The 21,797-nt window shown below is 45.8% G+C and overlaps 1 protein-coding gene across 1 annotated transcript in view; it reads left to right on the plus strand.

Moving 5' to 3' along the window:
• Positions 1-21,797, plus strand: part of PROS1 (protein S) — a 308,818-nt gene that overhangs the window by 246,403 nt on the left and 40,618 nt on the right. Inside the window, exon 14 of the mRNA XM_085622337.1 lies at positions 1,090-1,321. Within this exon, the coding sequence (XP_085478463.1) occupies positions 1,090-1,321 (232 nt within the window). The remainder of the gene's footprint in view (positions 1-1,089; positions 1,322-21,797) is intronic.

Here is a 21,797-nt window from a genome sequence, read left to right on the forward strand (position 1 = left end):
AAGCACCCGTGAAAAGGTTGTATTATCTAACTGTGATTGTAAGAACATGATCGATCCAAAGTTGATAGAAACTACAGATTTGATGTGCAGAAATAAAAACTGAAATTAGGAGTTAGAAGCCTGCACTGAAAACACAAATCTACTTGTAGTTCTTCATGTTAACATGCTACAATTATCTACAGTGCACACATTTGATCATGCAGCACAACGGTTTATTTTTATCACACCCAAATCTATGGTTACAGTAGGGTATCAGAATATCATCCAGTCAAAATAATTTGTGTATAGTGGATGTAATAATTAGAAGTCATGCCATTTCCAAAATTATCTGTGAATTTGTTTCAATAAATGTGCTGTGTTACTCTGGCTTATCCTTATATACTAGCTTATCACAACATCCACACTTGTAATTTCATGTGAGCTACATTAGTTGGTCTCTCTTGTTGTATATATTAACCAACTACCCTTCCCTTGAAGTTGGTTTTTGAAAATAAACGATGCATGGCCTCTGGAGTTGAATGAGATATTCTTTGTTATTTGACCATTGCAATAGTATCAGTAAGAATGCATATGTTGTGATAACTTTTTTCTCACTACAATGAGTACTCCCGCAGTGGCAAACTTTGTTAATGGCAGCAGCTCACGGAATCTATGTTTTGTGGTGCCCACGTTTATACTGTCTCCTACATCATGTATTTCAGGGGTTTATCTACCTTCACTAAAACACACTCTAATTAAATGCAACCCCAAATAGCTATCAATGAGATTTACCAATTAGAGACTTCTTTTCAGAGAGTCCGCTGACTAGAATGGCTGTTAGGGTGCAACAAAGTTCTAGAAAAATTCAGCACCTAATTGAAATTTTCAAAATTGTCACAAGGGTGGTCTCAACTGGAAATGGTCAAAGTTGGGTAAGTTTTAGCTGAAATATTAAGTATTTAAGTTTTGTTATTAAGTAAAGACTTAAGATATTTTTGCTTCTGAAAGGATTACTGTACCCTAATGACTTAAATGTGTTAGAACTGTAAAGATATAATGTTTACTGACAATATGTATTTGTGCTCTTTCTTTTTGTCCTCTTTTCTACAGCATATCTTTGTTACTATTGAAAATGTCACAGTTGCAAAACTAACATCCAAGAGGCTGTGCACTAACAAAAATCTGCAATTGTGGCTGAAAGTGAGTAAGCAGTTTCTGGAGTTGATTGCGGATTCTTATACAGATATTACTTATTCTGAGAAAGCGGAGTTGGAGCAGCAACTTTCCATCCTGAGCACAGCAATGAGTGGCCAGGTTGTTACCTATCTAGGAGGACTTCCAGGTGGGTGATTGTACATTTGAGACATAAGAAAATACAGACACTGTAAAATGAGGTTCTTAAAAATGAAAACCTTGAAATCCTCAAGTATTCGCGGGCATTGGTGGCGTAATAATAATTACTTGATTTGGAAACCCTCAGACATGTCCTGTTACTCGAGCACACTTAATCTCTTATGTGTACTTCGACTTATAATATATAATGTGCTTTGGCAATTAATGGACATCCATATGTGACGCAAGTGATAACCTTTGTGTACTTCAAAAGCATGCTCTTGATTTGTTGAAGTGGTGTAATAAAACTTGAGGGTACCCCCTGCAAAGTACAGGGAGCCCCCCCCCCCCACCACTTTGGTCCCAGACCCAGTTAGTATACTGTGCTGATAGGGGCCCCTGGAGCCCCCGGCCCCCCACTCACTCGGGCTGCAGGGGCTAATGTTACACCACTGATTTGCTGTTCTATGTTAAGTAAGTTAGGTACCATTTTCAGATGGGTCAGGTGGGCGTTACAAAAGATCGCACCAGCTACTGAAAAACATCACACCGCCTATAGCTTTGCTGTACAATTTAGTAAAAGTAAAGCTCAACAATTTATTTGGTAAGCTCAACATCTGTTTAGTGTACAATGATTTTTATAATAATAGTCTGCTGGTGCATGAATGATTTGAGGCATTATTGCTAATCTATTTGATTTTATTCAGTTGAAGAAAGAACCAGATAGCAGCTCAGTTGCAAGCTGTATCTGCCTTCATTTGAATATTTTCCAAACTGTTAATCATATTGTCGGGCAGTCTGGTCAGCTAGAAGTCAGATACATTAGGTTTGTTGTACTGTTGTGCTGGCAACAGTTGCCACTTGAATCTCCATCAAGAGAGGGCAGAGCCTCCTAGCCTGGGTTCCACACTTAAATGATTGCCAAATGGGCATCCAAGGTTATTAACCTCATTATAAGTGATAATTATGGAACCACCTCGCGCATTGGAGACCTATCTGGATCCGTTTTCTGTTACTGCTGAGGCATTTTAGATGATCTTTTCAAGAAATTAAATGCCACCATGATTGCTTCTGAGATGAAGAGCACTATCATGACCAGCTGCCTCATGATGACATGGACATAGCAGACCAGAAGGTTACCATTGAGTGCCTGTCCTAACTCTCCCATTCTAAGATGAGGCACAATGACTTGCGTAACCCTTATGAAGTAGATCTTAGAGGAGTTTGGCCAGTCAGTGCCAACAAAGCTGGCTCATGTTTGTCACGGAACAGTATCTGGTAAAGACTATCCACTGCCTGCCTTTTCGAGATCATCTGTGAATGAAAGCGTATGCCCTGATCAATACACTTGCATCAATACTGGCCACATCTCTATAAGAAGTAATAGTGGCCTCAGTTTCAGACTACCTTCTTTGACTGGCCAGACTTAGTTATGGTAGCTTCTTCCATTAGGATATCAATGAACTCAGTGCCACAAGGATCTGTCTCACTAGTCACGGAGTGCATAATACTGCTAAGAATATATGATCAGGATCAATGGATGAAAATTATCCTCCCACATGGGAAACAGGCTATGACAAAGCAAATCCTGCCGTTAGAACATGGTCTTTTAAGAATACCATCACATATGCTGTAGTTTGGACCTTTGCCACCTGGCAACGTTTTAGTAGAGTGGTTGCAACCCAAACTACTAGCCAGAGTTTTCAGCTGGTTTTTAAAGGTTATGAGCTGTTTGGAAAGAGGTGTTCGAGGCATATGAGCTGCAGATTACACACTTTGCATAGATCGCCATCTGGTGTTGGGCCCGGATGTTTGCAGTTTGTTTTTCCTCTTGGAAAGTCTTTGGAAGTCACGAGGTCGGTGACTCCTCCCTTGGATCGTTTTGCGCATGGGCTTCGGCTCCATCCTCAGATTGTTTTTTTCCGCCATCTGGCTCGGATGTAATCTTCGCGCTCCGGTTCCAAACATTTCCAGTTCGACGATCGAAGCGGAATCCTCACTCACATCGCGGTATTGTTCCGATCGCGATCTCCTCAATCACCTTCTCATCTACAAATCTTCGGTTCCAGTCGTCGACGGCGGCCTTCGGACCTACCCAAGCTCTGGTCCCAGCTGATGGAAAGAACTCCATTCAAAAAGTGCCCTCAATGTGGGTCCAAATTCCCCCACACCGATCTTCATGAGGTGTGCAACCTCTGCCTCTCCCCTGAACACGAGGCTCGAGACTGTCCGGCCTGTAAGTCTTTCAGATCGAAAAAGACTATTTGGGACCGAAGAGCCAAACGAAACATGGCGCACTCCTCGACCTTAGTTCCAGTCGACATCTTCGGAGACAACGTCGAAGATCCGGGACAGCAGCACACCGAAGAGGACCTCGTCAGTGCTTCCGAAGCTGACGACTCCGATGTAGAGGACATCACCCCGGCGCAGAGGGTCATGAGTAATATACCCCCCCCACACCCGCACCGACACTCAAAAAGGCTTAGGTCACGCCTTCGCCCCCGGGCCTAGGCAAGACCAAAGACACTGCTTCACACACCCCACCTTCGGGCCCGGTGAAGAAGCCAAATAAGACTTCCGGCGGCTCGGGCTCGAGCCAGCCTTCCAGCGGTGCCGACAAACACACCTCGGCACCAAAAAAGAAACCGGCCTCTACCTCGACACCGAGCTCCGCACCTAAGTCCTCGGTGTCGAAACCCAGAGCTTCCGTACCGAAGCCATCTTCGGTACCGACCAAACCCCATAAGGCCCTTGGCACCGACACTTCCACGCCGAAGCCCGCCTCGGCACCGACCAAGAAATCGGAGGTTCCCAAGCCCAGTGCTAAGCACGGCACGGACAAGACTAAAAAGTCATCGGCCCGAAGACCTCGGCGCCGACGGAACAAACATTGTCACAGGAACTGTTTACACCGGATCCCTTACAAAAAACTCTTACTAAGGATCCAAAAACTGGACATTTGGCACTCTCTTCCAAAAAGAGACATTTGGACAAACCGGCTCCGCCTCCACCTCCAAAGAGGAAGGACTCTGCTACCTCCCCTTTCAGAATACCTTCCCCACCTCCTCCTCCACCCTCTCCACCTCCGCCCCCTCTGCCTTCTCCACCCCCACCTCATCGCTCTCCGACCCCGTCTCCAGACCAAGATGATCAGGGGGACCCATATCACGATCCAGGGGATGTGCCCCAAAACCCCACCCCTACAGGATCCCCAGACCCATGGGACAACTACAATAACCCAGATATTCCAGACGTCCCACAAGATGACCTTTATCCTTCCAGGCCAGATCCACCAGAAGACTCACTAGGTGTCCACCACCTACTTCAGAGGGCGGCACATTATCACGGGGTAGAGTTACACACTGACCCAGTGGATGAGGATTTCCTCCTCGACACATTTGATACCGCACATAGGTCTACCTCCATACTACCTATGCTCAAGGGGGTGGTAAAACATGCGCCAGAGGTTTTTAATGACCCAGTCAGGGCCAGGGTCATTAACCCGCGCATAGAAAAAAAGTACAAAGCTGCCCCCACAGATCCTGCCTATATCAAAGGGCCAGCGCCACTAGATTCCCTAGTGGTTTCCACTGCACGGAAGAGGTCAAATTCTCAGGCGTCAGGCGAAGCACCACCACCTGACAAAGAGTCAAAGCTACTGGACGTGTCAGGAAAGCGCACTGCATCACAGGCAGCCAATATATGGCGTATCGCCAACACCCAAGCGCTATTGGCCAGATACGATAGGGCGCATTATGATGAATTAGAAACCATAATGCACCACCTCCCGGAAAGATACAAAAATAGGGCCAATGAATTAATTCAAGAGGGTAAGACAATAACTAACACCTCCATACGTTGTGCCTTAGATGCAGCCGACACAGTCTCCAGGGCCATTAACACTAGTGTCCTCCTCCGTCGCCATGCTTGGCTGAGGATATCAGGTTTCAAACCTGAGGTACAGGCCTCCATCCTAAATCATCCCTTTGACCAAGAACACCTATTTGGCCCAAAAGTAGATGAGGCCCTCGAAAAAATGAAGAAGGATACTGATACGGCGAAATCTATGGGAGCCCTGCAGTCACACCCTCCTAGGCGCTCCTTTCGCCGCTCTTCCTTTCGGAGTACGTCTAGAGGCTACTCCTCAGATAGCGCGTCCACTTCCTACAAATCCCCCACTCAGTCCACCTTCACAAGGGGTTATCAAAGAGGCGGCTATAGGGGCAATAACAATAAAGGCAGAGGCAAAACAAATACCGCCCGCTCTGCCACACCGCCTACCCAATGACTTCCCCTCGTTCCCTCCAGACTATCCCACTCCGGTCGGGGGCAGACTACAAAATTTCCTTCAGGTCTGGGAGACCATCACCTCAGACCAATGGGTGACTCAAATTATTCGCTCAGGGTACTGCCTAGAGTTAACATCTACCCCCACAAACATTCCACCCACGCAACGCCCAATGTCAAAAGAACATTCCACATTACTAAAACAGGAGGTAATCTCCCTCCTACAAAAACAGGCAATAGAACAAGTTCCCGCCAATCAGCAAAATTTAGGGGTCTACTCCCTATATTTTCTAATACCAAAAAGGGACGAGACTCTACGACCTATTCTAGATCTCCGGCCCCTAAACACATACATACATTCAGACCATTTTCATATGGTAACGCTTTAGCAGGTGCTTCCACTCCTCTCCCAGAACGACTTCCTCACCACACTGGACTTGAAAGACGCATACTTTCACATTCCGGTACACCATGCTCACAGAAAGTACCTAAGTTTTGTAGTGGACGGGCAACACTAGCAGTTCAAGGTGCTCCCATTCGGGGTCACAACAGCACCAAGGGTATTCACCAAGTGCCTAGCGGTAGTGGCGGCACACCTCAGAAGACAGCACATTCACGTCTTCCCATATTTGGATGAATGGTTGATAAAAGCCACGTCCTACAACCAATGTGTTCACCACACCGCCACTACAATCCAACTACTTCACCAGCTAGGCTTGACGGTGAACCACCAAAAGTCCCAGCTAACACCATTCCACTTAAAGCAATACCTCAGTGCCACCATAGACACCTCAAAAGCCAAAGCCTACCCCAATCCGGCCAGGATTGCAAGCATTCAGGCTTTGCGTCAAAGATTCATACTTCAACACTCCCTTCCAGCAAGAGTGTTTATGCAACTGATAGGGATGATGGCCTCTTGCCTTTTCATAGTGCCCCACGCAAGGCTCCAGATGCGTCCACTCCAAGAGTGCTTAGCGCGCCAATGGAACCAGGCCCAGGGGCAACTGACAGATCTGGTGTTGGTAGACGGTCGCACCCATCGCTCTCTGCAGTGGTGGAACACCACAAACCTTTCCAAAGGTCGACCGTTCCTGGACCCGGTTCCACAAATAATACTAACAACAGACGCATCACTCTCCGGCTGGGGAGCTCATCTATTACTCCTCACAGTGCAGGGCATATGGACGCCGCAACAAACGTTACTCCATATCAACCATCTGGAGTTACTAGCAATCTTTCTAGCCCTAAAATCCTTTCAGAGCCACATTTTAGGCAAGGCAGTACTCATTCGCACAGACAACATGACGGCCATGTATTACATTCAAAAACAAGGCGGCACACACTCTCCACAGCTCTCTCAACTAGCACAGAGCATATGGAGATGGGCAATTCCACACAAAATCTTTCTCCTAGCCCAGCATGTACCAGGAGTCCAAAACACCATGGCAGATCTTCTCAGCAGACCGACGCAGCACATCCACGAGTGGGAACTTCACCCGCAGGTTCTTCACCCGTTCTTTCAAATGTGGGGGCATCCGCAAATAGATCTCTTCGCCACCCACGAAAACAAAAAATGCCCAAGCTTTGCCGCCAGATACCCACACCCATTGCCCAAAGGCAATGCAATATGGATGAACTGGTCAGACAAATTTGCCTACGCTTTTCCACCTCTCCCACTAATTCCATTAGTGGTGCAAAAGCTACAACAGCATTCCCTCACACTGATCCTAGTAGCTCCAACATGGGTCAGACAACCGTGGTACACCACGCTGCTGGAACTCTCGGCAGTACCACACCAAAAGCTACACCTTTCACCATGCCTCCTAACCCAGAACCATGGAGAGATCAGACACCCGGACCCAGCTCAGCTCAACCTTGCGATCTGGCTCCTGAAATCCTAGAATTCGGATACCTAAACCTTTCCCCTAACTGTATGAACGTCATCAGAGAAGCTAGGCGCCCTACCACTAGAGCCTGCTACGCTGCCAAGTGGAAAAGATTTGTTGTTTATTGCCATAACAACACAATCAATCCTCTAAACGTGTCTATACAACACATCATATGCTACTTACTCCATCTACAAAGGTGTAACCTAGCATATACCTCCATTCGGCTACACCTCGCAGCAATTGCCGCTTACCTACAAAACAGGCAGCACCTATCACTTTTCAGAGTGCCTGCCATTAAAGCCTTCATGGAAGGCCTAAAACGAATAATTCCCCCCAGAGTACCACCCTCACCTGTGTGGAACTTAAATATAGTTCTCAGAAGGCTAATGGGACCGCCCTTCGAACCTTTGCATAAATGCGAACTGCAATTTCTCACATGGAAAACAGCTTTTCTTGTAGCCATCACTTCCCTTAGAAGGGTCAGTGAGATACAAGCACTTACCATACAAGAACCTTTTCTCCAAATGCACCAGAACAAGGTTGTTCTCCGTACCAACCCAAAATTCCTACCTAAAGTCATTTCCCCTTTTCATCTAAACCAATCGGTTGAATTACCGGTATTTTTCTCGCAAGCTCAAACTGTTGCAGAAAGGGCTCTACACACGCTAGATGTCAAACGAGCCTTACTTTACTATATTCAAAGAACACAACCTTTCAGAAAGACCAAACAACTGTTTGTCTCTTTCTCTCCACCACACAAGGGCAACCCCATCTCAAAATCAGGGATAGCTAGGTGGATTGTAAAATGCATCCAGATTTGCTACCACAAAGCAAAACGAACGCTATCCGTTCCCCCTAAAGCCCATTCTACACGAAAGATAGGGGCTTCTATGGCTTTTCTAGGGAACATCCCATTCGATGATATCTGCAAAGCAGCTACATGGTCAACACCGCACACTTTCACTAAACATTACTGTGTAGATGTGCAAACCAAGCAACAAGCTAGTGTGGGCCAGGCTGTACTAAAAACACTATTTCAAACCACTGCAACAGATACCGGTGGCCGCCGCTAAGGTTGGGAACTGCTATATAGTCTATGCAAAGTGTGTAATCTGCAGCTCATATGCCTCCAACGGAATATGCTACTTACCAGTATGCATCTGTTCTTGGCATGTAGAGCTGCAGATCTACACACGCCCACCCGCCTCCCCGGCTACCTGTATCTGTTCCAGTCTATCTTATTTAGATACAACACACATGGGTTTCTTCACTGTTATTACTATGCTCCAACTTTCACTATTGGCGAAAAACAATCTGAGGATGGAGCCGAAGCCCATGCGCAATACGATCCAAGGGAGGAGTCACCGACCTCGTGACTTCCAAACACTTTCCAAGAGGAAAAACAAACTGCAAACATCCGGGCCCAACACCAAATGGCGATCTATGCAAAGTGTGTAGATCTGCAGCTCTACATGCCAAGAACAGATGCATACTGGTAAGTAGCATATTCCTTACAGTGAAGAGCAGCCAGTAACGTCAGATAAAGAATGGGAAACGCCATCCGACCCATTTCAGAAATGCATTCTGACCCATTTCAAAGCCTGTGAGTCCTGTTTGTAAAGATATTTGTCTTCTTCGATGTTCATTGTGTCTGTTTCAATTACTCTCCTCTTACTTATTCCACTAGTACCTCAAAGAGGATTGGAGGGCTTCATAACCGGCCAGTCTAGACGGGTCCACCAAACACAGGCTCAACATCTTGCCACATGGCATGTTTCTTAGACTCAGATAAGCGAGCATAGCTGCCTATGTATATCAAGTTGCGAGTCAATATTGTTGGACAAGCTGGTTCAGACCCTATCAATAGTCCACACTCTACTTCACAGGAAAGCTATCACCCCATCCATTGGCTCTTTGAACCAACCCTGCAATGCACTCCTGGCAGTAGGATGTCCCCTTGCAGGGGAATGATAGAGGTAATCAAATCTCCAAAGGGAAAATTACTAAATGTGCTTCCAAAAGAAGCACAAATATTTAAAGTCGGTCATATTTCATAAACAAATTAATTTGAAAACACTCCTTTAAGGTGATGATAGTTTAAAAGATGGTGACATCCTTACAGGTTGGGCACTTTACGGATTCTCTAGTCTTGAAATAAGCATATTTCCATGAAGAAAAACAATATTTACTGGCAAAGGAAATTATCCAGCATTGTTGACATTTAAAGATTTTGATCACTGTAGGGTCAGGGGGTGTGGTGGGAAATGAGCACAACGGAATGTATAAAAATAGCCTCATCTATCCGTTCAATCCTGGAGCTCATTAACACTCCTTATTGAGTAAATGGGCATCAGGAACGCTATTTTCAAGGTACACAACTTAAGGTCAACAAAATGAATTGCCTCAAATCCCAGTGTCATAATCTTGGAAAACACCACATTCAGCTCCTGTACCAGGAATGGAGCTCGAACCAGTAAGTTCATGAAATTTCTACCACTGGTTGCATGAAAAGTTAGCCCTGTTCAGGTCTCTTCATGTAACATTTACAGTGCTGCCAGTTGTACTCGAATAGATGTTTGCTAGAGGCCAGATCTGGCAAGGCCCATTTGGTATGTAGTTCAAACCTACACTCACTCCCATCCATCCATCCAAACTCTTCCGGCTCACACCCCCAGAATTCTGTCTGTCCATTCCATCACTTATGTCCTGTACCCCTGCACATCTGTCTATACATCTCTACATTCTAGCCATCTATTTCCACACTGTTGTCTGTCCATATTCCTGTATGCATCTGTATCTCCACGTTTCTGCTATGCACCCACTCATCCCACACTTAAATCCATCACACTTACACATCTATCATTCTGTCCCCTAAAGTAGCAGTTCACATTCTTATGTCCATCTGCATGTACTTGTCCTAACTGACACAACCATCACGACCCTAATACACACATTTTTATTCATGTGTCTCAAAATCTATACTGATCCATCTCTCCGTACTTCCACCCACAATTCGACACACATACATCTGTGCACAGAATCAAACACACATTTCAGTTACTGTGCATACATTTTTCTGGCCACAGAACCATACACATATTCATGCATCAAAATAATCATACACCTTTCCATCCTTGAATGTATAAATACTAATGAGAACCTAGCCTAAAAAAAGTCTATACTGTTTAACACTTCTTAAACTTCATTGGAAACCCTTTCACGCAGCCAGCAATAGAGTAGCACATTAATGTAACCACTTTACCTCCTAACATGTGCCCACACACTTATCAGTAAATTCTTCCCTAAGCCATCCCATCAAACTCTAAGACCCTCAAAAGACCTCGGAAAAATATTGACCTGCCTACTCTCCAATTTCAACATGCTATTGCTTTTCCTACCAACCAATTTGTTTTGTTTGATCTGTTTATTAGGTTTTGTATATAGATAAAACATGTTACATCATATAGCTTATTTGGAGAACCAGTTAGCATAAACATAAATCACATTTTCTAGGTAGTATCCCAAAGAAAAAGAAAACGGGGCAGAAAAATATTATGCTACCCAGATCAGTACAGCATAATAACTCACATTCAATACATCAAATAAATAATATCTATCAAGACAGGTTGACGTGTCCATAAATAAACAGAGTACAGTGGCCTGTTTTCCCCATCATTTTGTTCTTACATGTGTATTTCTAGTGATTCCTTTCGGTTATACTGTGAAACCAAGATTAATGATCAAACTACCATTTGCATAACAATACGAACTTATATCGATAAATCATATGGAAAAAAAATGGTAGGGTAGCCTAAGGTGAAGGGAGATGGTCCATAGCTACTCTAATGCTACAATTCTCACAGTTAAATAAGTATCTGTTTTAGGATCATATTACTGCATGCTTGGTCATTATGCATATTGTGAGTTGCGTGCGCTAAATCACACCATCACCAGGCCATACTACAATACATGTGCAAGGTAAATTAATCAGTAGAGGGGATGTCTTGGGGGTCATCCGGGGTTATTGCTACTTGTAACGCTGTCAGGATTGCATTCCAAGCTGCTGAAATGGGGTACTTACGCAGCCCCAGTGTGTCCTCCCTTATCAACGAGACAGCCTCCGCCTTAGCCCTGTTCAGCATAGATTGTGTCCATGCTTTAAGCGTTGGGGTGGGTATTCAGCTTTCCATCAACGCGTGACGAGTCTTTTGGCCACTGTTAACCCCAGGTCTAAGAATCTAGAGGAGGCTTTTTGTACCTTATCTCTGGGAAATATCCCATGCACTTGGCAATACCCTATATGTGCTTGAATTCAGTAGCTGTAGCACCCCATGCCAGAATTCTTGTACTCTGGGGCATGCCCACAGCATATGCAGGAGACCGGCGCTCATCAGCTTGCAATGAGGGCAGCAAGTATCCACTCTGTTAAAATACCTATTTATTTTATCTGGGGACAGATATGCCTAATGAATGATATAGGATTGGATCAACCTTAATCTTGCATTTCTGGGAATATGTCTGGGACTCTCAAGCATCATAGCCCACTCTTTAGGTATGCAGGGTCAGGACAGGTCTGCCTCCCATCTACTATGCAAGGTTTTAAGTCGGCCAAAGTGTGTGTACATATTGATTTTGCTAACCATTTTATCAGGTGCCGCCCCGCACCCATCACATGTATATACTGTATCAAGAGATGCATCTGGAGTTCTTGTGAAACATTCCCCCAGGGACAACTCAACTTGGTTATCCAAGAGGTATGGTTTAAAAATTGTCCAGGATGAACACCTTCATCTTCCATCAGAGAATGGAAGGGCCACAGCGTACACTCTGTATATAGGTCCCCTAGCGTGTCTATATCGGCAGCATGCCAGTTCGCAAGTTCAATCGTTCTGACCCTACCCCCTTCCTTTGGCATTCCCAGTATGGGGATTACGGGCACATATGGCGTGAGATGTCTGGTAAGATGCAGAGCTCTACGGAAGCATTTCTGGGCTAACAACACCAGAAGGGGAAATGGAGTATGTGATCTAGTACATGGGTGGAAAATAAAAAGAAGTCTGTCCAGCTTATACGGAGGATCATACTCCGCTGTATCAGTAAGGTACATCTCTGCTACACAGTTCGAGGCATATGAGCTGCAGATCACACACTGAGGATAAGATCGCCATCTGGTGTTGGGCTCGGATGATTGCAGGTTGTTGTTGTCTTCGGAAGAAGCCTTTGGTCACGAGGTTGGTGACTCCTCCCCTGGACAACAGTGCGCATGGGCATCCACTCCATCGGCAGATTGTTTTTTTCCGCCATTGGGTTCGGATGAACTTTTTTCCGCTCCAGCAGAAAACTTCCAGCAATCAATTTAACTCTTTAATCTTCATTTCATCGACGTCGACATCAACTCGGACCGGTTCCGGAAGCGGCTGATGGACAGGACACCCTTCAAAAAATGCCCCCAGTGTGGAGCGAAGTTCCCCCACAGTGACCACCACGAGGTTTGCAACCTCTGCCTGTCGCCGGAACACAACGAGTCCACCTGTCCAGCTTGTTCCGCTTTCCGTTCGAAGAAGACCCTCCGGACCGAAGAGCTCGACGCCATATTATGGCCAAACCAGCTCCAGAACCGGAGGACATCTTTGCTCAAGATGTTCCCGAAGACGACACCGAAGATCTCGAGATCGTGTCCGAAGCCGACGATTCCGATGACCTCATCACTCCAGGGCAGCGTGTGAGTACCACCCCCCCTGCCCCTGCCCCATCCAAAAAAGCATTGGTCAAGACTCCGCCTGTTGGGCCCAGTCGCGACCGGAAATCCTCTTCAGAAGCCCCACCCTCGGGCCCGGCTCCGAAGACATCTAAGCCTGTGGGTGGCTCGGGCTCGAGCAAACCTCACCTAATTGTGCCTTTAACACCCTCGGCACCCAAACACCCATTGTCGGCACCGAAACAGGCTCCAAGACCGAAATCTCCTTCGGCACAGAAACGTTCCTCGGCACCGAAGTCTCCACCGGCACCGAAACGTTCTTCAACATCGATGCCTGAAAGTCCATCGGCACCGAAAACTCAGCCGGCACCGAAACCTCAGTCGGCACCGAAACCTCAGTCGGCACCGAAACCTCAGTCGGCACCGAAACCTCAGTCGGCACCGAAAACTCAGTCGGCACCGAAAACTCAGTCGGCACCGAAAACTCAGTCGGCACCGAAAAATCAGTCGACACCGAAAAATCAGTCGACACCGAAAAATCAGTCGACACCGAAAAATCAGTCGACACCGAAAAATCCATCGGACCCGAAAAAATCATCGGCGCCGAAAACTGCGTCCCCGCCGAAACAAGCTCATAAAGACCCGAAGCGGATGTCACAGACACCACCTTCGGAGCCAGATGATCTTTTTCGACCAGATCCTACTCAGAAGCGGATCTACATCAATCCTAAAACGGGACATGTGACTGCCATCCCATATAAAAAGCGGAAGCTGGACACTACACCTCCCCCAGCTCCCATACGGAAAAAGGACTGTGCTACTTCACCACTTCGTCCTTCCTCTCCTGTTTTACCTCCTAACCCGTCCCCCCCTCCTCCTCCTGATTCTCCTTTACCTTTACCTTTACCTTTACCATCTCCCTATCATTCACCTCCTCCACAGGATGATAATGATGACTTAGGGGGAGGGGCGGACCCTGATTTATTTGATGATCCTGTTGACCCAAACGACCCTTTTACGTTCCCAGACCCAGCACCCATGGATGACTGGTCTTATCCTATACCTGACATGCCTGACCCCACTACCTACCCTTCCAAGCCCTCCCCTCCTGATGACCACCTAGGGTACGGCCAACTTATAAATAGGGCAGCAACATTCCACGGCGTTACAATGCACACAGACGCCATTGAAGAGGACTTTCTCCTTGATACCTTTGAGCAGTCACAAAAGACTGTTCACATACTGCCCATGATCAAAGGGGTTATAAAGCATGCTACTGAAGTCTTTAAGGACCCTGTTCGAGCTAGGGTTCTCAACCCACGCATCGAAAAAAAGTACCGACCAGCCCCGCAAGACCCTGCATACATTAAGGCCCAGCTCCCTTTAGACTCCCTAGTCGTATCAAATGCCAGGAAGCGCGCTAACTCACAGACAACTGGAGAAACGCCTCCCCCAGACAAGGAGTCTAAGCTTTTAGAAGCCTCAGGCAAACGGGTCGCCGCGCAGGCGGCTAACCATTGGCGTATTGCGAATACCCAGGCCCTGTTAGCCAGGTATGATAGAGCGCATTATGACCAACTTGAGGACCTTATGCAGCATCTGCCTGAACCTTTTAAGTCCCAGGCCTCTGACCTCATCCAAGAAGGCAAATTAATATCTAATGCCTCCATTAAATGCGCCTTAGATGCAGCAGACACTGCTTCTAGAGCGGTCAATACTGGCGTCTTACTCAGACGACATGCCTGGCTCCGTATTTCCGGTTTTAAACCGGAGGTTCAAACCGCAATTCTAGCTCAACCTTTCAACCAAGAGCAGCTATTTGGCCCTGCAGTGGATACTGCATTAGAAAAAATGAAAAAGGATAATGAAACTGCCAAGTCTATGGGAGCACTGCAGTCTCATCAAAACCGGGGTTCCTTTCGTCGCTCCTTTTATAGAGGAGGCTCCAAAAACACATCAACTGAGACCACGTCCACTTTTAAAAATTCTGGACAAACATCCCCTAACAGAGGTTACTTCCGGGGAGGTTATAGGGGAAACAATAACAAAGGTCGAGGACGGGGCAACAACAACAACACCCGCACCTCACCAGCCACCAAACAGTGACTTGCCACCACTCCCCCCAGACCATTCCACTCCGGTCGGGGGGCGACTCCAACAATTCCTGCCTGTCTGGACTTCCATCACCACAGACAGGTGGGTAAGACAAATTATCCAGTCTGGCTACTGCCTCGAACTCATACAATCCCCCCCAAACATACCGCCCAAACAACGTCCAATGTCCTCGCATCATCTCTCTCTCCTCAAACAAGAAGTTCAATCCCTGTTACAAAAACATGCGATAGAACCAGTCCCCCTTCAACATCAGGGAAAAGGGGTATATTCTCTATACTTCCTCATTCCCAAAAAGGACAAAACACTAAGGCCCATACTGGATCTCAGACTACTAAACCAGTATATACATTCGGATCATTTTCACATGACCACTCTCCAACAAGTCCTCCCACTTTTACAACAGGGAGACTTCCTCGCCACATTGGACCTCAAGGACGCATACTTTCACATCCCTATGCATCCCGCTCACAGAAAATATCTACGATTTGTGGTAGATGGGCAACACTATCAATTTACAGTTCTCCCATTCGGAGTAACAACAGCACCCAGAGTGTTCACCAAGTGCCTAGCAGTCGTGGCAGCGCATCTCAGAAGACAACAGATCCATGTCTTCCCCTATCTGGACGATTGGCTCATAAAAGCCAATACATACCAAAAATGCGTTCTCCACCACGATTTGGGATTCACTATCAACTACCCCAAATCCCACCTACAACCTTCCCACTTACATCAGTATCTAGGAGCAACCATAGATACATCCAAAGCCATTGCCTATCCCAGCACAGCCAGGATAGCCAGTATACAAAATCTCATCTCTCAATTTCAAACTCATCCATCTCTTCCAGCAAGAGTATTCATGCAGCTCCTAGGCATGATGGCGTCATGCATCTCCATAGTCCCACATGCACGACTTCAAATGCGTCCCTTACAGGAATGCTTAGCACAACAGTGGAACCAAGCTCACGGACAACTTACCGATCTGGTGTTGGTGGACAGTCGCTCACTTCGCTCACTGAAATGGTGGAACACCATCAACCTGTCCAAAGGGAGACCGTTCTTAGAGCCTCTTCCACAAGTTGTGCTAACTACAGACGCATCTCTCACGGGGTGGGGAGCCCACCTCCTTCACCATACCACTCAGGGCAGATGGACCAGTCAACAAAAACTGCTCCACATCAACCACCTGGAACTCTTAGCAGTGTTCCTAGCACTAAAATCCTTTCAAAGTCACCTAAAAAACAAAACTGTCCTCATACGCACAGACAACATGACGACAATGTATTATATACAGAAACAGGGAGGGACACACTCTCTCCAACTGTCCCAACTGGCACAGCAAATCTGGAGATGGGCAATTCCCCAAAACATCTACCTGTTAGCAGAACATCTCCCAGGGATCCACAATCAAGTGGCCGACCTCCTAAGTCGCCACACACAACAAATCCACGAATGGGAACTACACCCCAAGGTTTCTACTCCCCTTCTTCCAAAAGTGGGGACAACCAGACATAGACCTGTTCGCCACTCCCGAAAACACAAAATGCCCAACCTTCGCCGCCAGGTTTCCACACCCACAGTCGAAGGGCAATGCCCTATGGATGAACTGGTCAGGCAGATTTGCGTACGCCTTTCCGCCTCTCCCACTAGTTCCATTTGTGGTACGCAAACTGAAACAACAGTCACTAACACTAATACTAGTGGCTCCCACTTGGGCACGTCAACCGTGGTTCACCACACTTCTGGAACTATCTTTAGTTCCACATCAAAAGCTACGCCTCTCCCCGGATCTGTTAACCCAGAACCATGGAGAAATCAGACACCCAGATCCTCAAACACTGAACCTAGCGATCTGGCTCCTGAGGTCCTAGAGTTCGGTTACCTCAATCTCCCTCCAGACTGTATGAATATCATAAAAGAAGCCAGACGCCCTACTACTAGAGCGTGTTATGCCGCAAAATGGAAACGATTTGCCATCTACTGCGCTAATAATGACATACATCCATTGGATGCTTCCATCCAAAACATCATTTGCTATCTACTACACTTGCAAAGATGCAATCTAGCGTATTCCTCTATACGTTTACACCTAGCAGCCTTGGCAGCCTACTTGCAAAATAGGCAACACCTGTCCCTTTTTAAGGTACCAGCCATCAAAGCGTTTATGGAAGGTCTCAAAAGGATTCTTCCCCCAAGATTGCCACCTGCCCCAGTGTGGAATCTCAATGTGGTTCTAACAAGACTCATGGGCCCCCCATTTGAACCTATGCACAAATGTGAATTGCAATTCCTGACATGGAAGGTAGCCTTCCTTATCGCAATCACTTCCCTGCGCAGAGTAAGTGAAATACAAGCCCTTACACTTGAAGAACCTTTCTTACAACTACACCGTAACAAAGTGGTTCTTAGGACAAACCCTAAATTTCTTCCAAAAGTGATTTCCCCTTTCCACCTTAACCAATCAGTAGAACTACCGGTCTTTTTCCCAAATCCAGACTCGGTAGCTGAAAGGGCCCTACATACCTTAGATGTCAAAAGAGCCTTGCTTTATTACATCGACAGGACAAAACCTTTCCGAAAGACAAAACAACTCTTTGTTGCTTTCGCGCCACCACACAAAGGCAACCCGATCTCCAAATCAGGAATAGCCCGGTGGATAGTTAAATGCATCCAAATATGCTACCTCAAGGCTAAACGTACACTTACAGTTCCCCCTAGGGCGCACTCCACGCGTAAAATAGGGGCTTCTATGGCCTTCTTAGGCAATATTCCCTTAGAAGACATTTGCAAGGCAGCCACATGGTCTACCACGCATACCTTCACTAAACACTATTGTGTTGACGTGCAGGCCAAACAACAGGCCTCCGTGGGCCAGGCTGTCCTAAAAACTTTATTTCAAGCTGCTGCAACGGATACAGGCGACCACCGCTAAGGGGAGCACTGCTGTATAATCTATCCTCAGTGTGTGATCTGCAGCTCATATGCCTCGAACGGAATATGCTACTTACCAGTATGCATCTGTTCTTGGCATGTAGAGCTGCAGAGTCACACACGCCCGCCCGCCTCCCCGGGACCTGTATCTGTTCCAGCATCCGTCTTACTTAGACATTACACATGGACATCCTTTCTTTCTTTTCTATATACTCCATCTTTTCCCATCATGGCGAAAAACAATCTGCCGATGGAGTGGATGCCCATGCGCACTGTTGTCCAGGGGAGGAGTCACCAACCTCGTGACCAAAGGCTTCTTCCGAAGACAACAACAACCTGCAATCATCCGAGCCCAACACCAGATGGCGATCTTATCCTCAGTGTGTGACTCTGCAGCTCTACATGCCAAGAACAGATGCATACTGGTAAGTAGCATATTCCTTTTGCCACACATTGTATCTGGGTAGCCAAATAATAGTGTTCCAGGGTTAGGCAGTGCCAGCCCACCATGTGCTATGGGTAAGTATAGTTTAACAAATGCCACCCTGCAGCGTGTGTTACTCCATATGAGATCGCTCATGATCCCCTCCAGCAACCGAAAAAATGATGCTGGTGAGCATATCGGAAGGTTGGCAAAGTAATAGAGCAATCTAGGAAGCATCATATCTTGATAATCGCTACTTTACCAACAACAGATAGGTTGAGCGTCTTCCAGAATTCTATTTGGGATCTTAAGGCTGGACAGATTACCATCCAGGAGGTCCTGGTCATTGTGGTAAATTCATACACCTAGGTACCGAAACAGGACCGGCTTCCAAGCCACCAATGCATCATCCACTACCAGTTGGGGACCGTCTACGTCAGGAGCAAAAGGAAATAAACATGATTTCCCCCCAATTCACACCCAGTCCTGACAACATCGCAAAAAGCTTGAGTGTCTCCGGAATGATCGAGGGTATCGTCTGCAGGTCCCTGATGTAAAGTAGGAAATCATCCGCATAAAGCGAAACGGCGTGTGTCTCGCCCCCAACTGTATACCCCAATACACTGCTGACTGCCGCAACACCGTAGCTAGGGAAAAGAGGAGTGGGGAAAGGGGGCACTCCTCACTAGTCCCCCTCCCAATCGGTATTGGTCTTGAAAATAATGTTCCTAACTGAACACGAACAGGAGGCGCTCCATATGGTAGTTTGACCAGGCTTAAAAAGTAAGGCCCAAAACCAAATTGTCTCAGTACTACAAACATATAAAGCCACTCCACTATGCCAAAGGCCTTCTCTAAGTCTAGGACTAGGCAGCCTGCCACCGGCCAAGTTGCCGTAGCACTACGCATTACTCGAAAAAGCCTGTTAATGTTTAAAGTAGTGTTTCGAGTCGGGACAAAGCCATTCTGATCCTGGTGGACGAGATGCCTATCGACCAGCAAGAATGCCTGCAAGTATCTTGTAATCCCCATTTAGTAGCGCCAGGGGTCGGTAGGCACTTGTGTATGTGGAGTCCCAATCTGGTTTCAGGAGCGTAATCAGAGTTGCTTCAGTCATCGAAGTTGGAAGGGAGGTTTCCTCTAATGCTTCCGTGTACACCCCCAACAGTTGCAGGCCCACCTTCCTACCAACCTTATGATAACAGCCCACCATTTCTGCCCCTCTCCTGCAAGCTGACTTAATAATATTGTCTTGTTTAAGTCATCAATCACAGAAACCTGTTGCAAAGCTCATTCATTGACACCTAAAGTGAAGTCACTAAAACAAGATATTACAAGAAATTTGTATGAAAGAGGAGCTCAAACTGAGTCTCAAATTCAGTTCCGGAAAATCCTAGTTTGAAAGGCCATGCAAGGAGGGGTCTGGCTATTCTTTAATGTAAACAGTAATTGTAATGAATTAAGTACTGGACCAAGAAATGAAGGCTAAGAGAACGTCAGTACTCTATAGAAACATGTCCCATGTGGCTATACATTTGGTGAATCAATGTATTCCTCCGGGTACAAATAACCTTAAACCTTTTGAACCACCAATAAAATTCATCCAAAATTAATACCTGTAGAGTTTAGTCTGAGTACTAGACAATTTCACTGCCCATATTTTAACTTGTTATATTTTAATAGTTACTGTTTGGGGAGAATATCCTCCAAAGGTATTTAACCATTTTTTATTTACGAGGTTGTTTTACTTTTACGATGAGCATTAAGAATTAATTTAGCTGTATTAAATGAAAGGCCACAATGAGATTTGGCGGAACAATCCACTTGGGATTAACGGTCAACCATAGAATATTTGTTCATTCCCTTTAAACTACTTGAATTTGTATAAAATGTAGAAAAATTGTGGAGCGATTTAAGTGAACCTATGTCCATTAAAGTATCATGAATTATAAATGATGTACTATAATACTTACATCACTTCCTGTGGCATTGGCGTGTCGCAGGCAAAATCTAATTAAATGAAATTGTAAAGTGGAAGTTGATCTGACCTGATATCCCACAAAAGCTGGTAAGAGTAATTGAAGATGGTAATTACCAATGATTTGACACATTAAGAAAGAGTTTTTCTACTGGTAGACAAGTTGGTTTAAACCATAGTCTTACTGAAAATAGTTACTCTTGGAGTATAACGTGGCAGATGCTACATGGAGATACATACGAGAATTTATGGAAGCCTGGAATTACCATTTTATGTATAAAGCCTTAGATACAAATTATATGTAATTATTCTGGCAGACTGTGGCACCAGCAGTGGGTATAGCTACTTCCAAAAAGTCTATCCCTGTAAATGTAGGGAAATGGCATTCCTATTTTTTAGACCTGCATTAAACCACTCCCACATGAAGCAAATATCAGCTCACATGCATGTGCATAGATGTTCCCTCGGCGATCTGGCATGGGCCCTTAGATAATACAGACTTTATAAATAAAAGACTCTGAGGCCTCACAGGTTCAATCCCTTGATGGCATCCCAGTAACCGTGTTGCAAGCCTTTTTTATTTTGGTATTAGGAATAAACATTTTAGCGTTAACTTCTCTACATAGTCAATACCCTCCTTGTGGATGGAAAGTCTGATTGTCTCGATTTATTTGAAAAAAGGACGTGGAAATCGGGCAGCTAGTTATCATCCTATAGCACTTAAGGATCCCTAAGGGAAACTCATTACAAAATATTCCAACACCTGCAGGATTGGGTAAATGGAATATGGAATATTATTAATTGTAAATCCATCAAGGTGGTTTTAGCACTAATTGTAGTATGACAAATATTGCTCTAGCACTAAGGTTAATATTATAGTGTAGTAAAAATGTAGTATAAGGTTCAAACAGAAAGTCCATGAACATTTTATTGCTCTATAGAGTGGCTTTGATGGAGTTGATTGTTCTGTTATATGGGCTTACTTGTCAGTTAATCAATCAAGGGCTTGTAAAGCGTGACTACTCACCTCTAAGGGTCTCAATGTGCTGGGGGTGGTGGTGGTAGACTGACCCTGTGGAGGATCATTTGAAGAGCCAGGTCTTGAGGTCCTTCTTGAATTGGGTCAGTGACGCTGATTGCCTGAGGTGCAGGGGCAGGGTGTTCCAA

The sequence above is a fragment of the Triturus cristatus genome, chromosome 8, assembly GCF_964204655.1.
Source record: "Triturus cristatus chromosome 8, aTriCri1.1, whole genome shotgun sequence".
Classification (NCBI taxonomy): domain Eukaryota; kingdom Metazoa; phylum Chordata; class Amphibia; order Caudata; family Salamandridae; genus Triturus; species Triturus cristatus.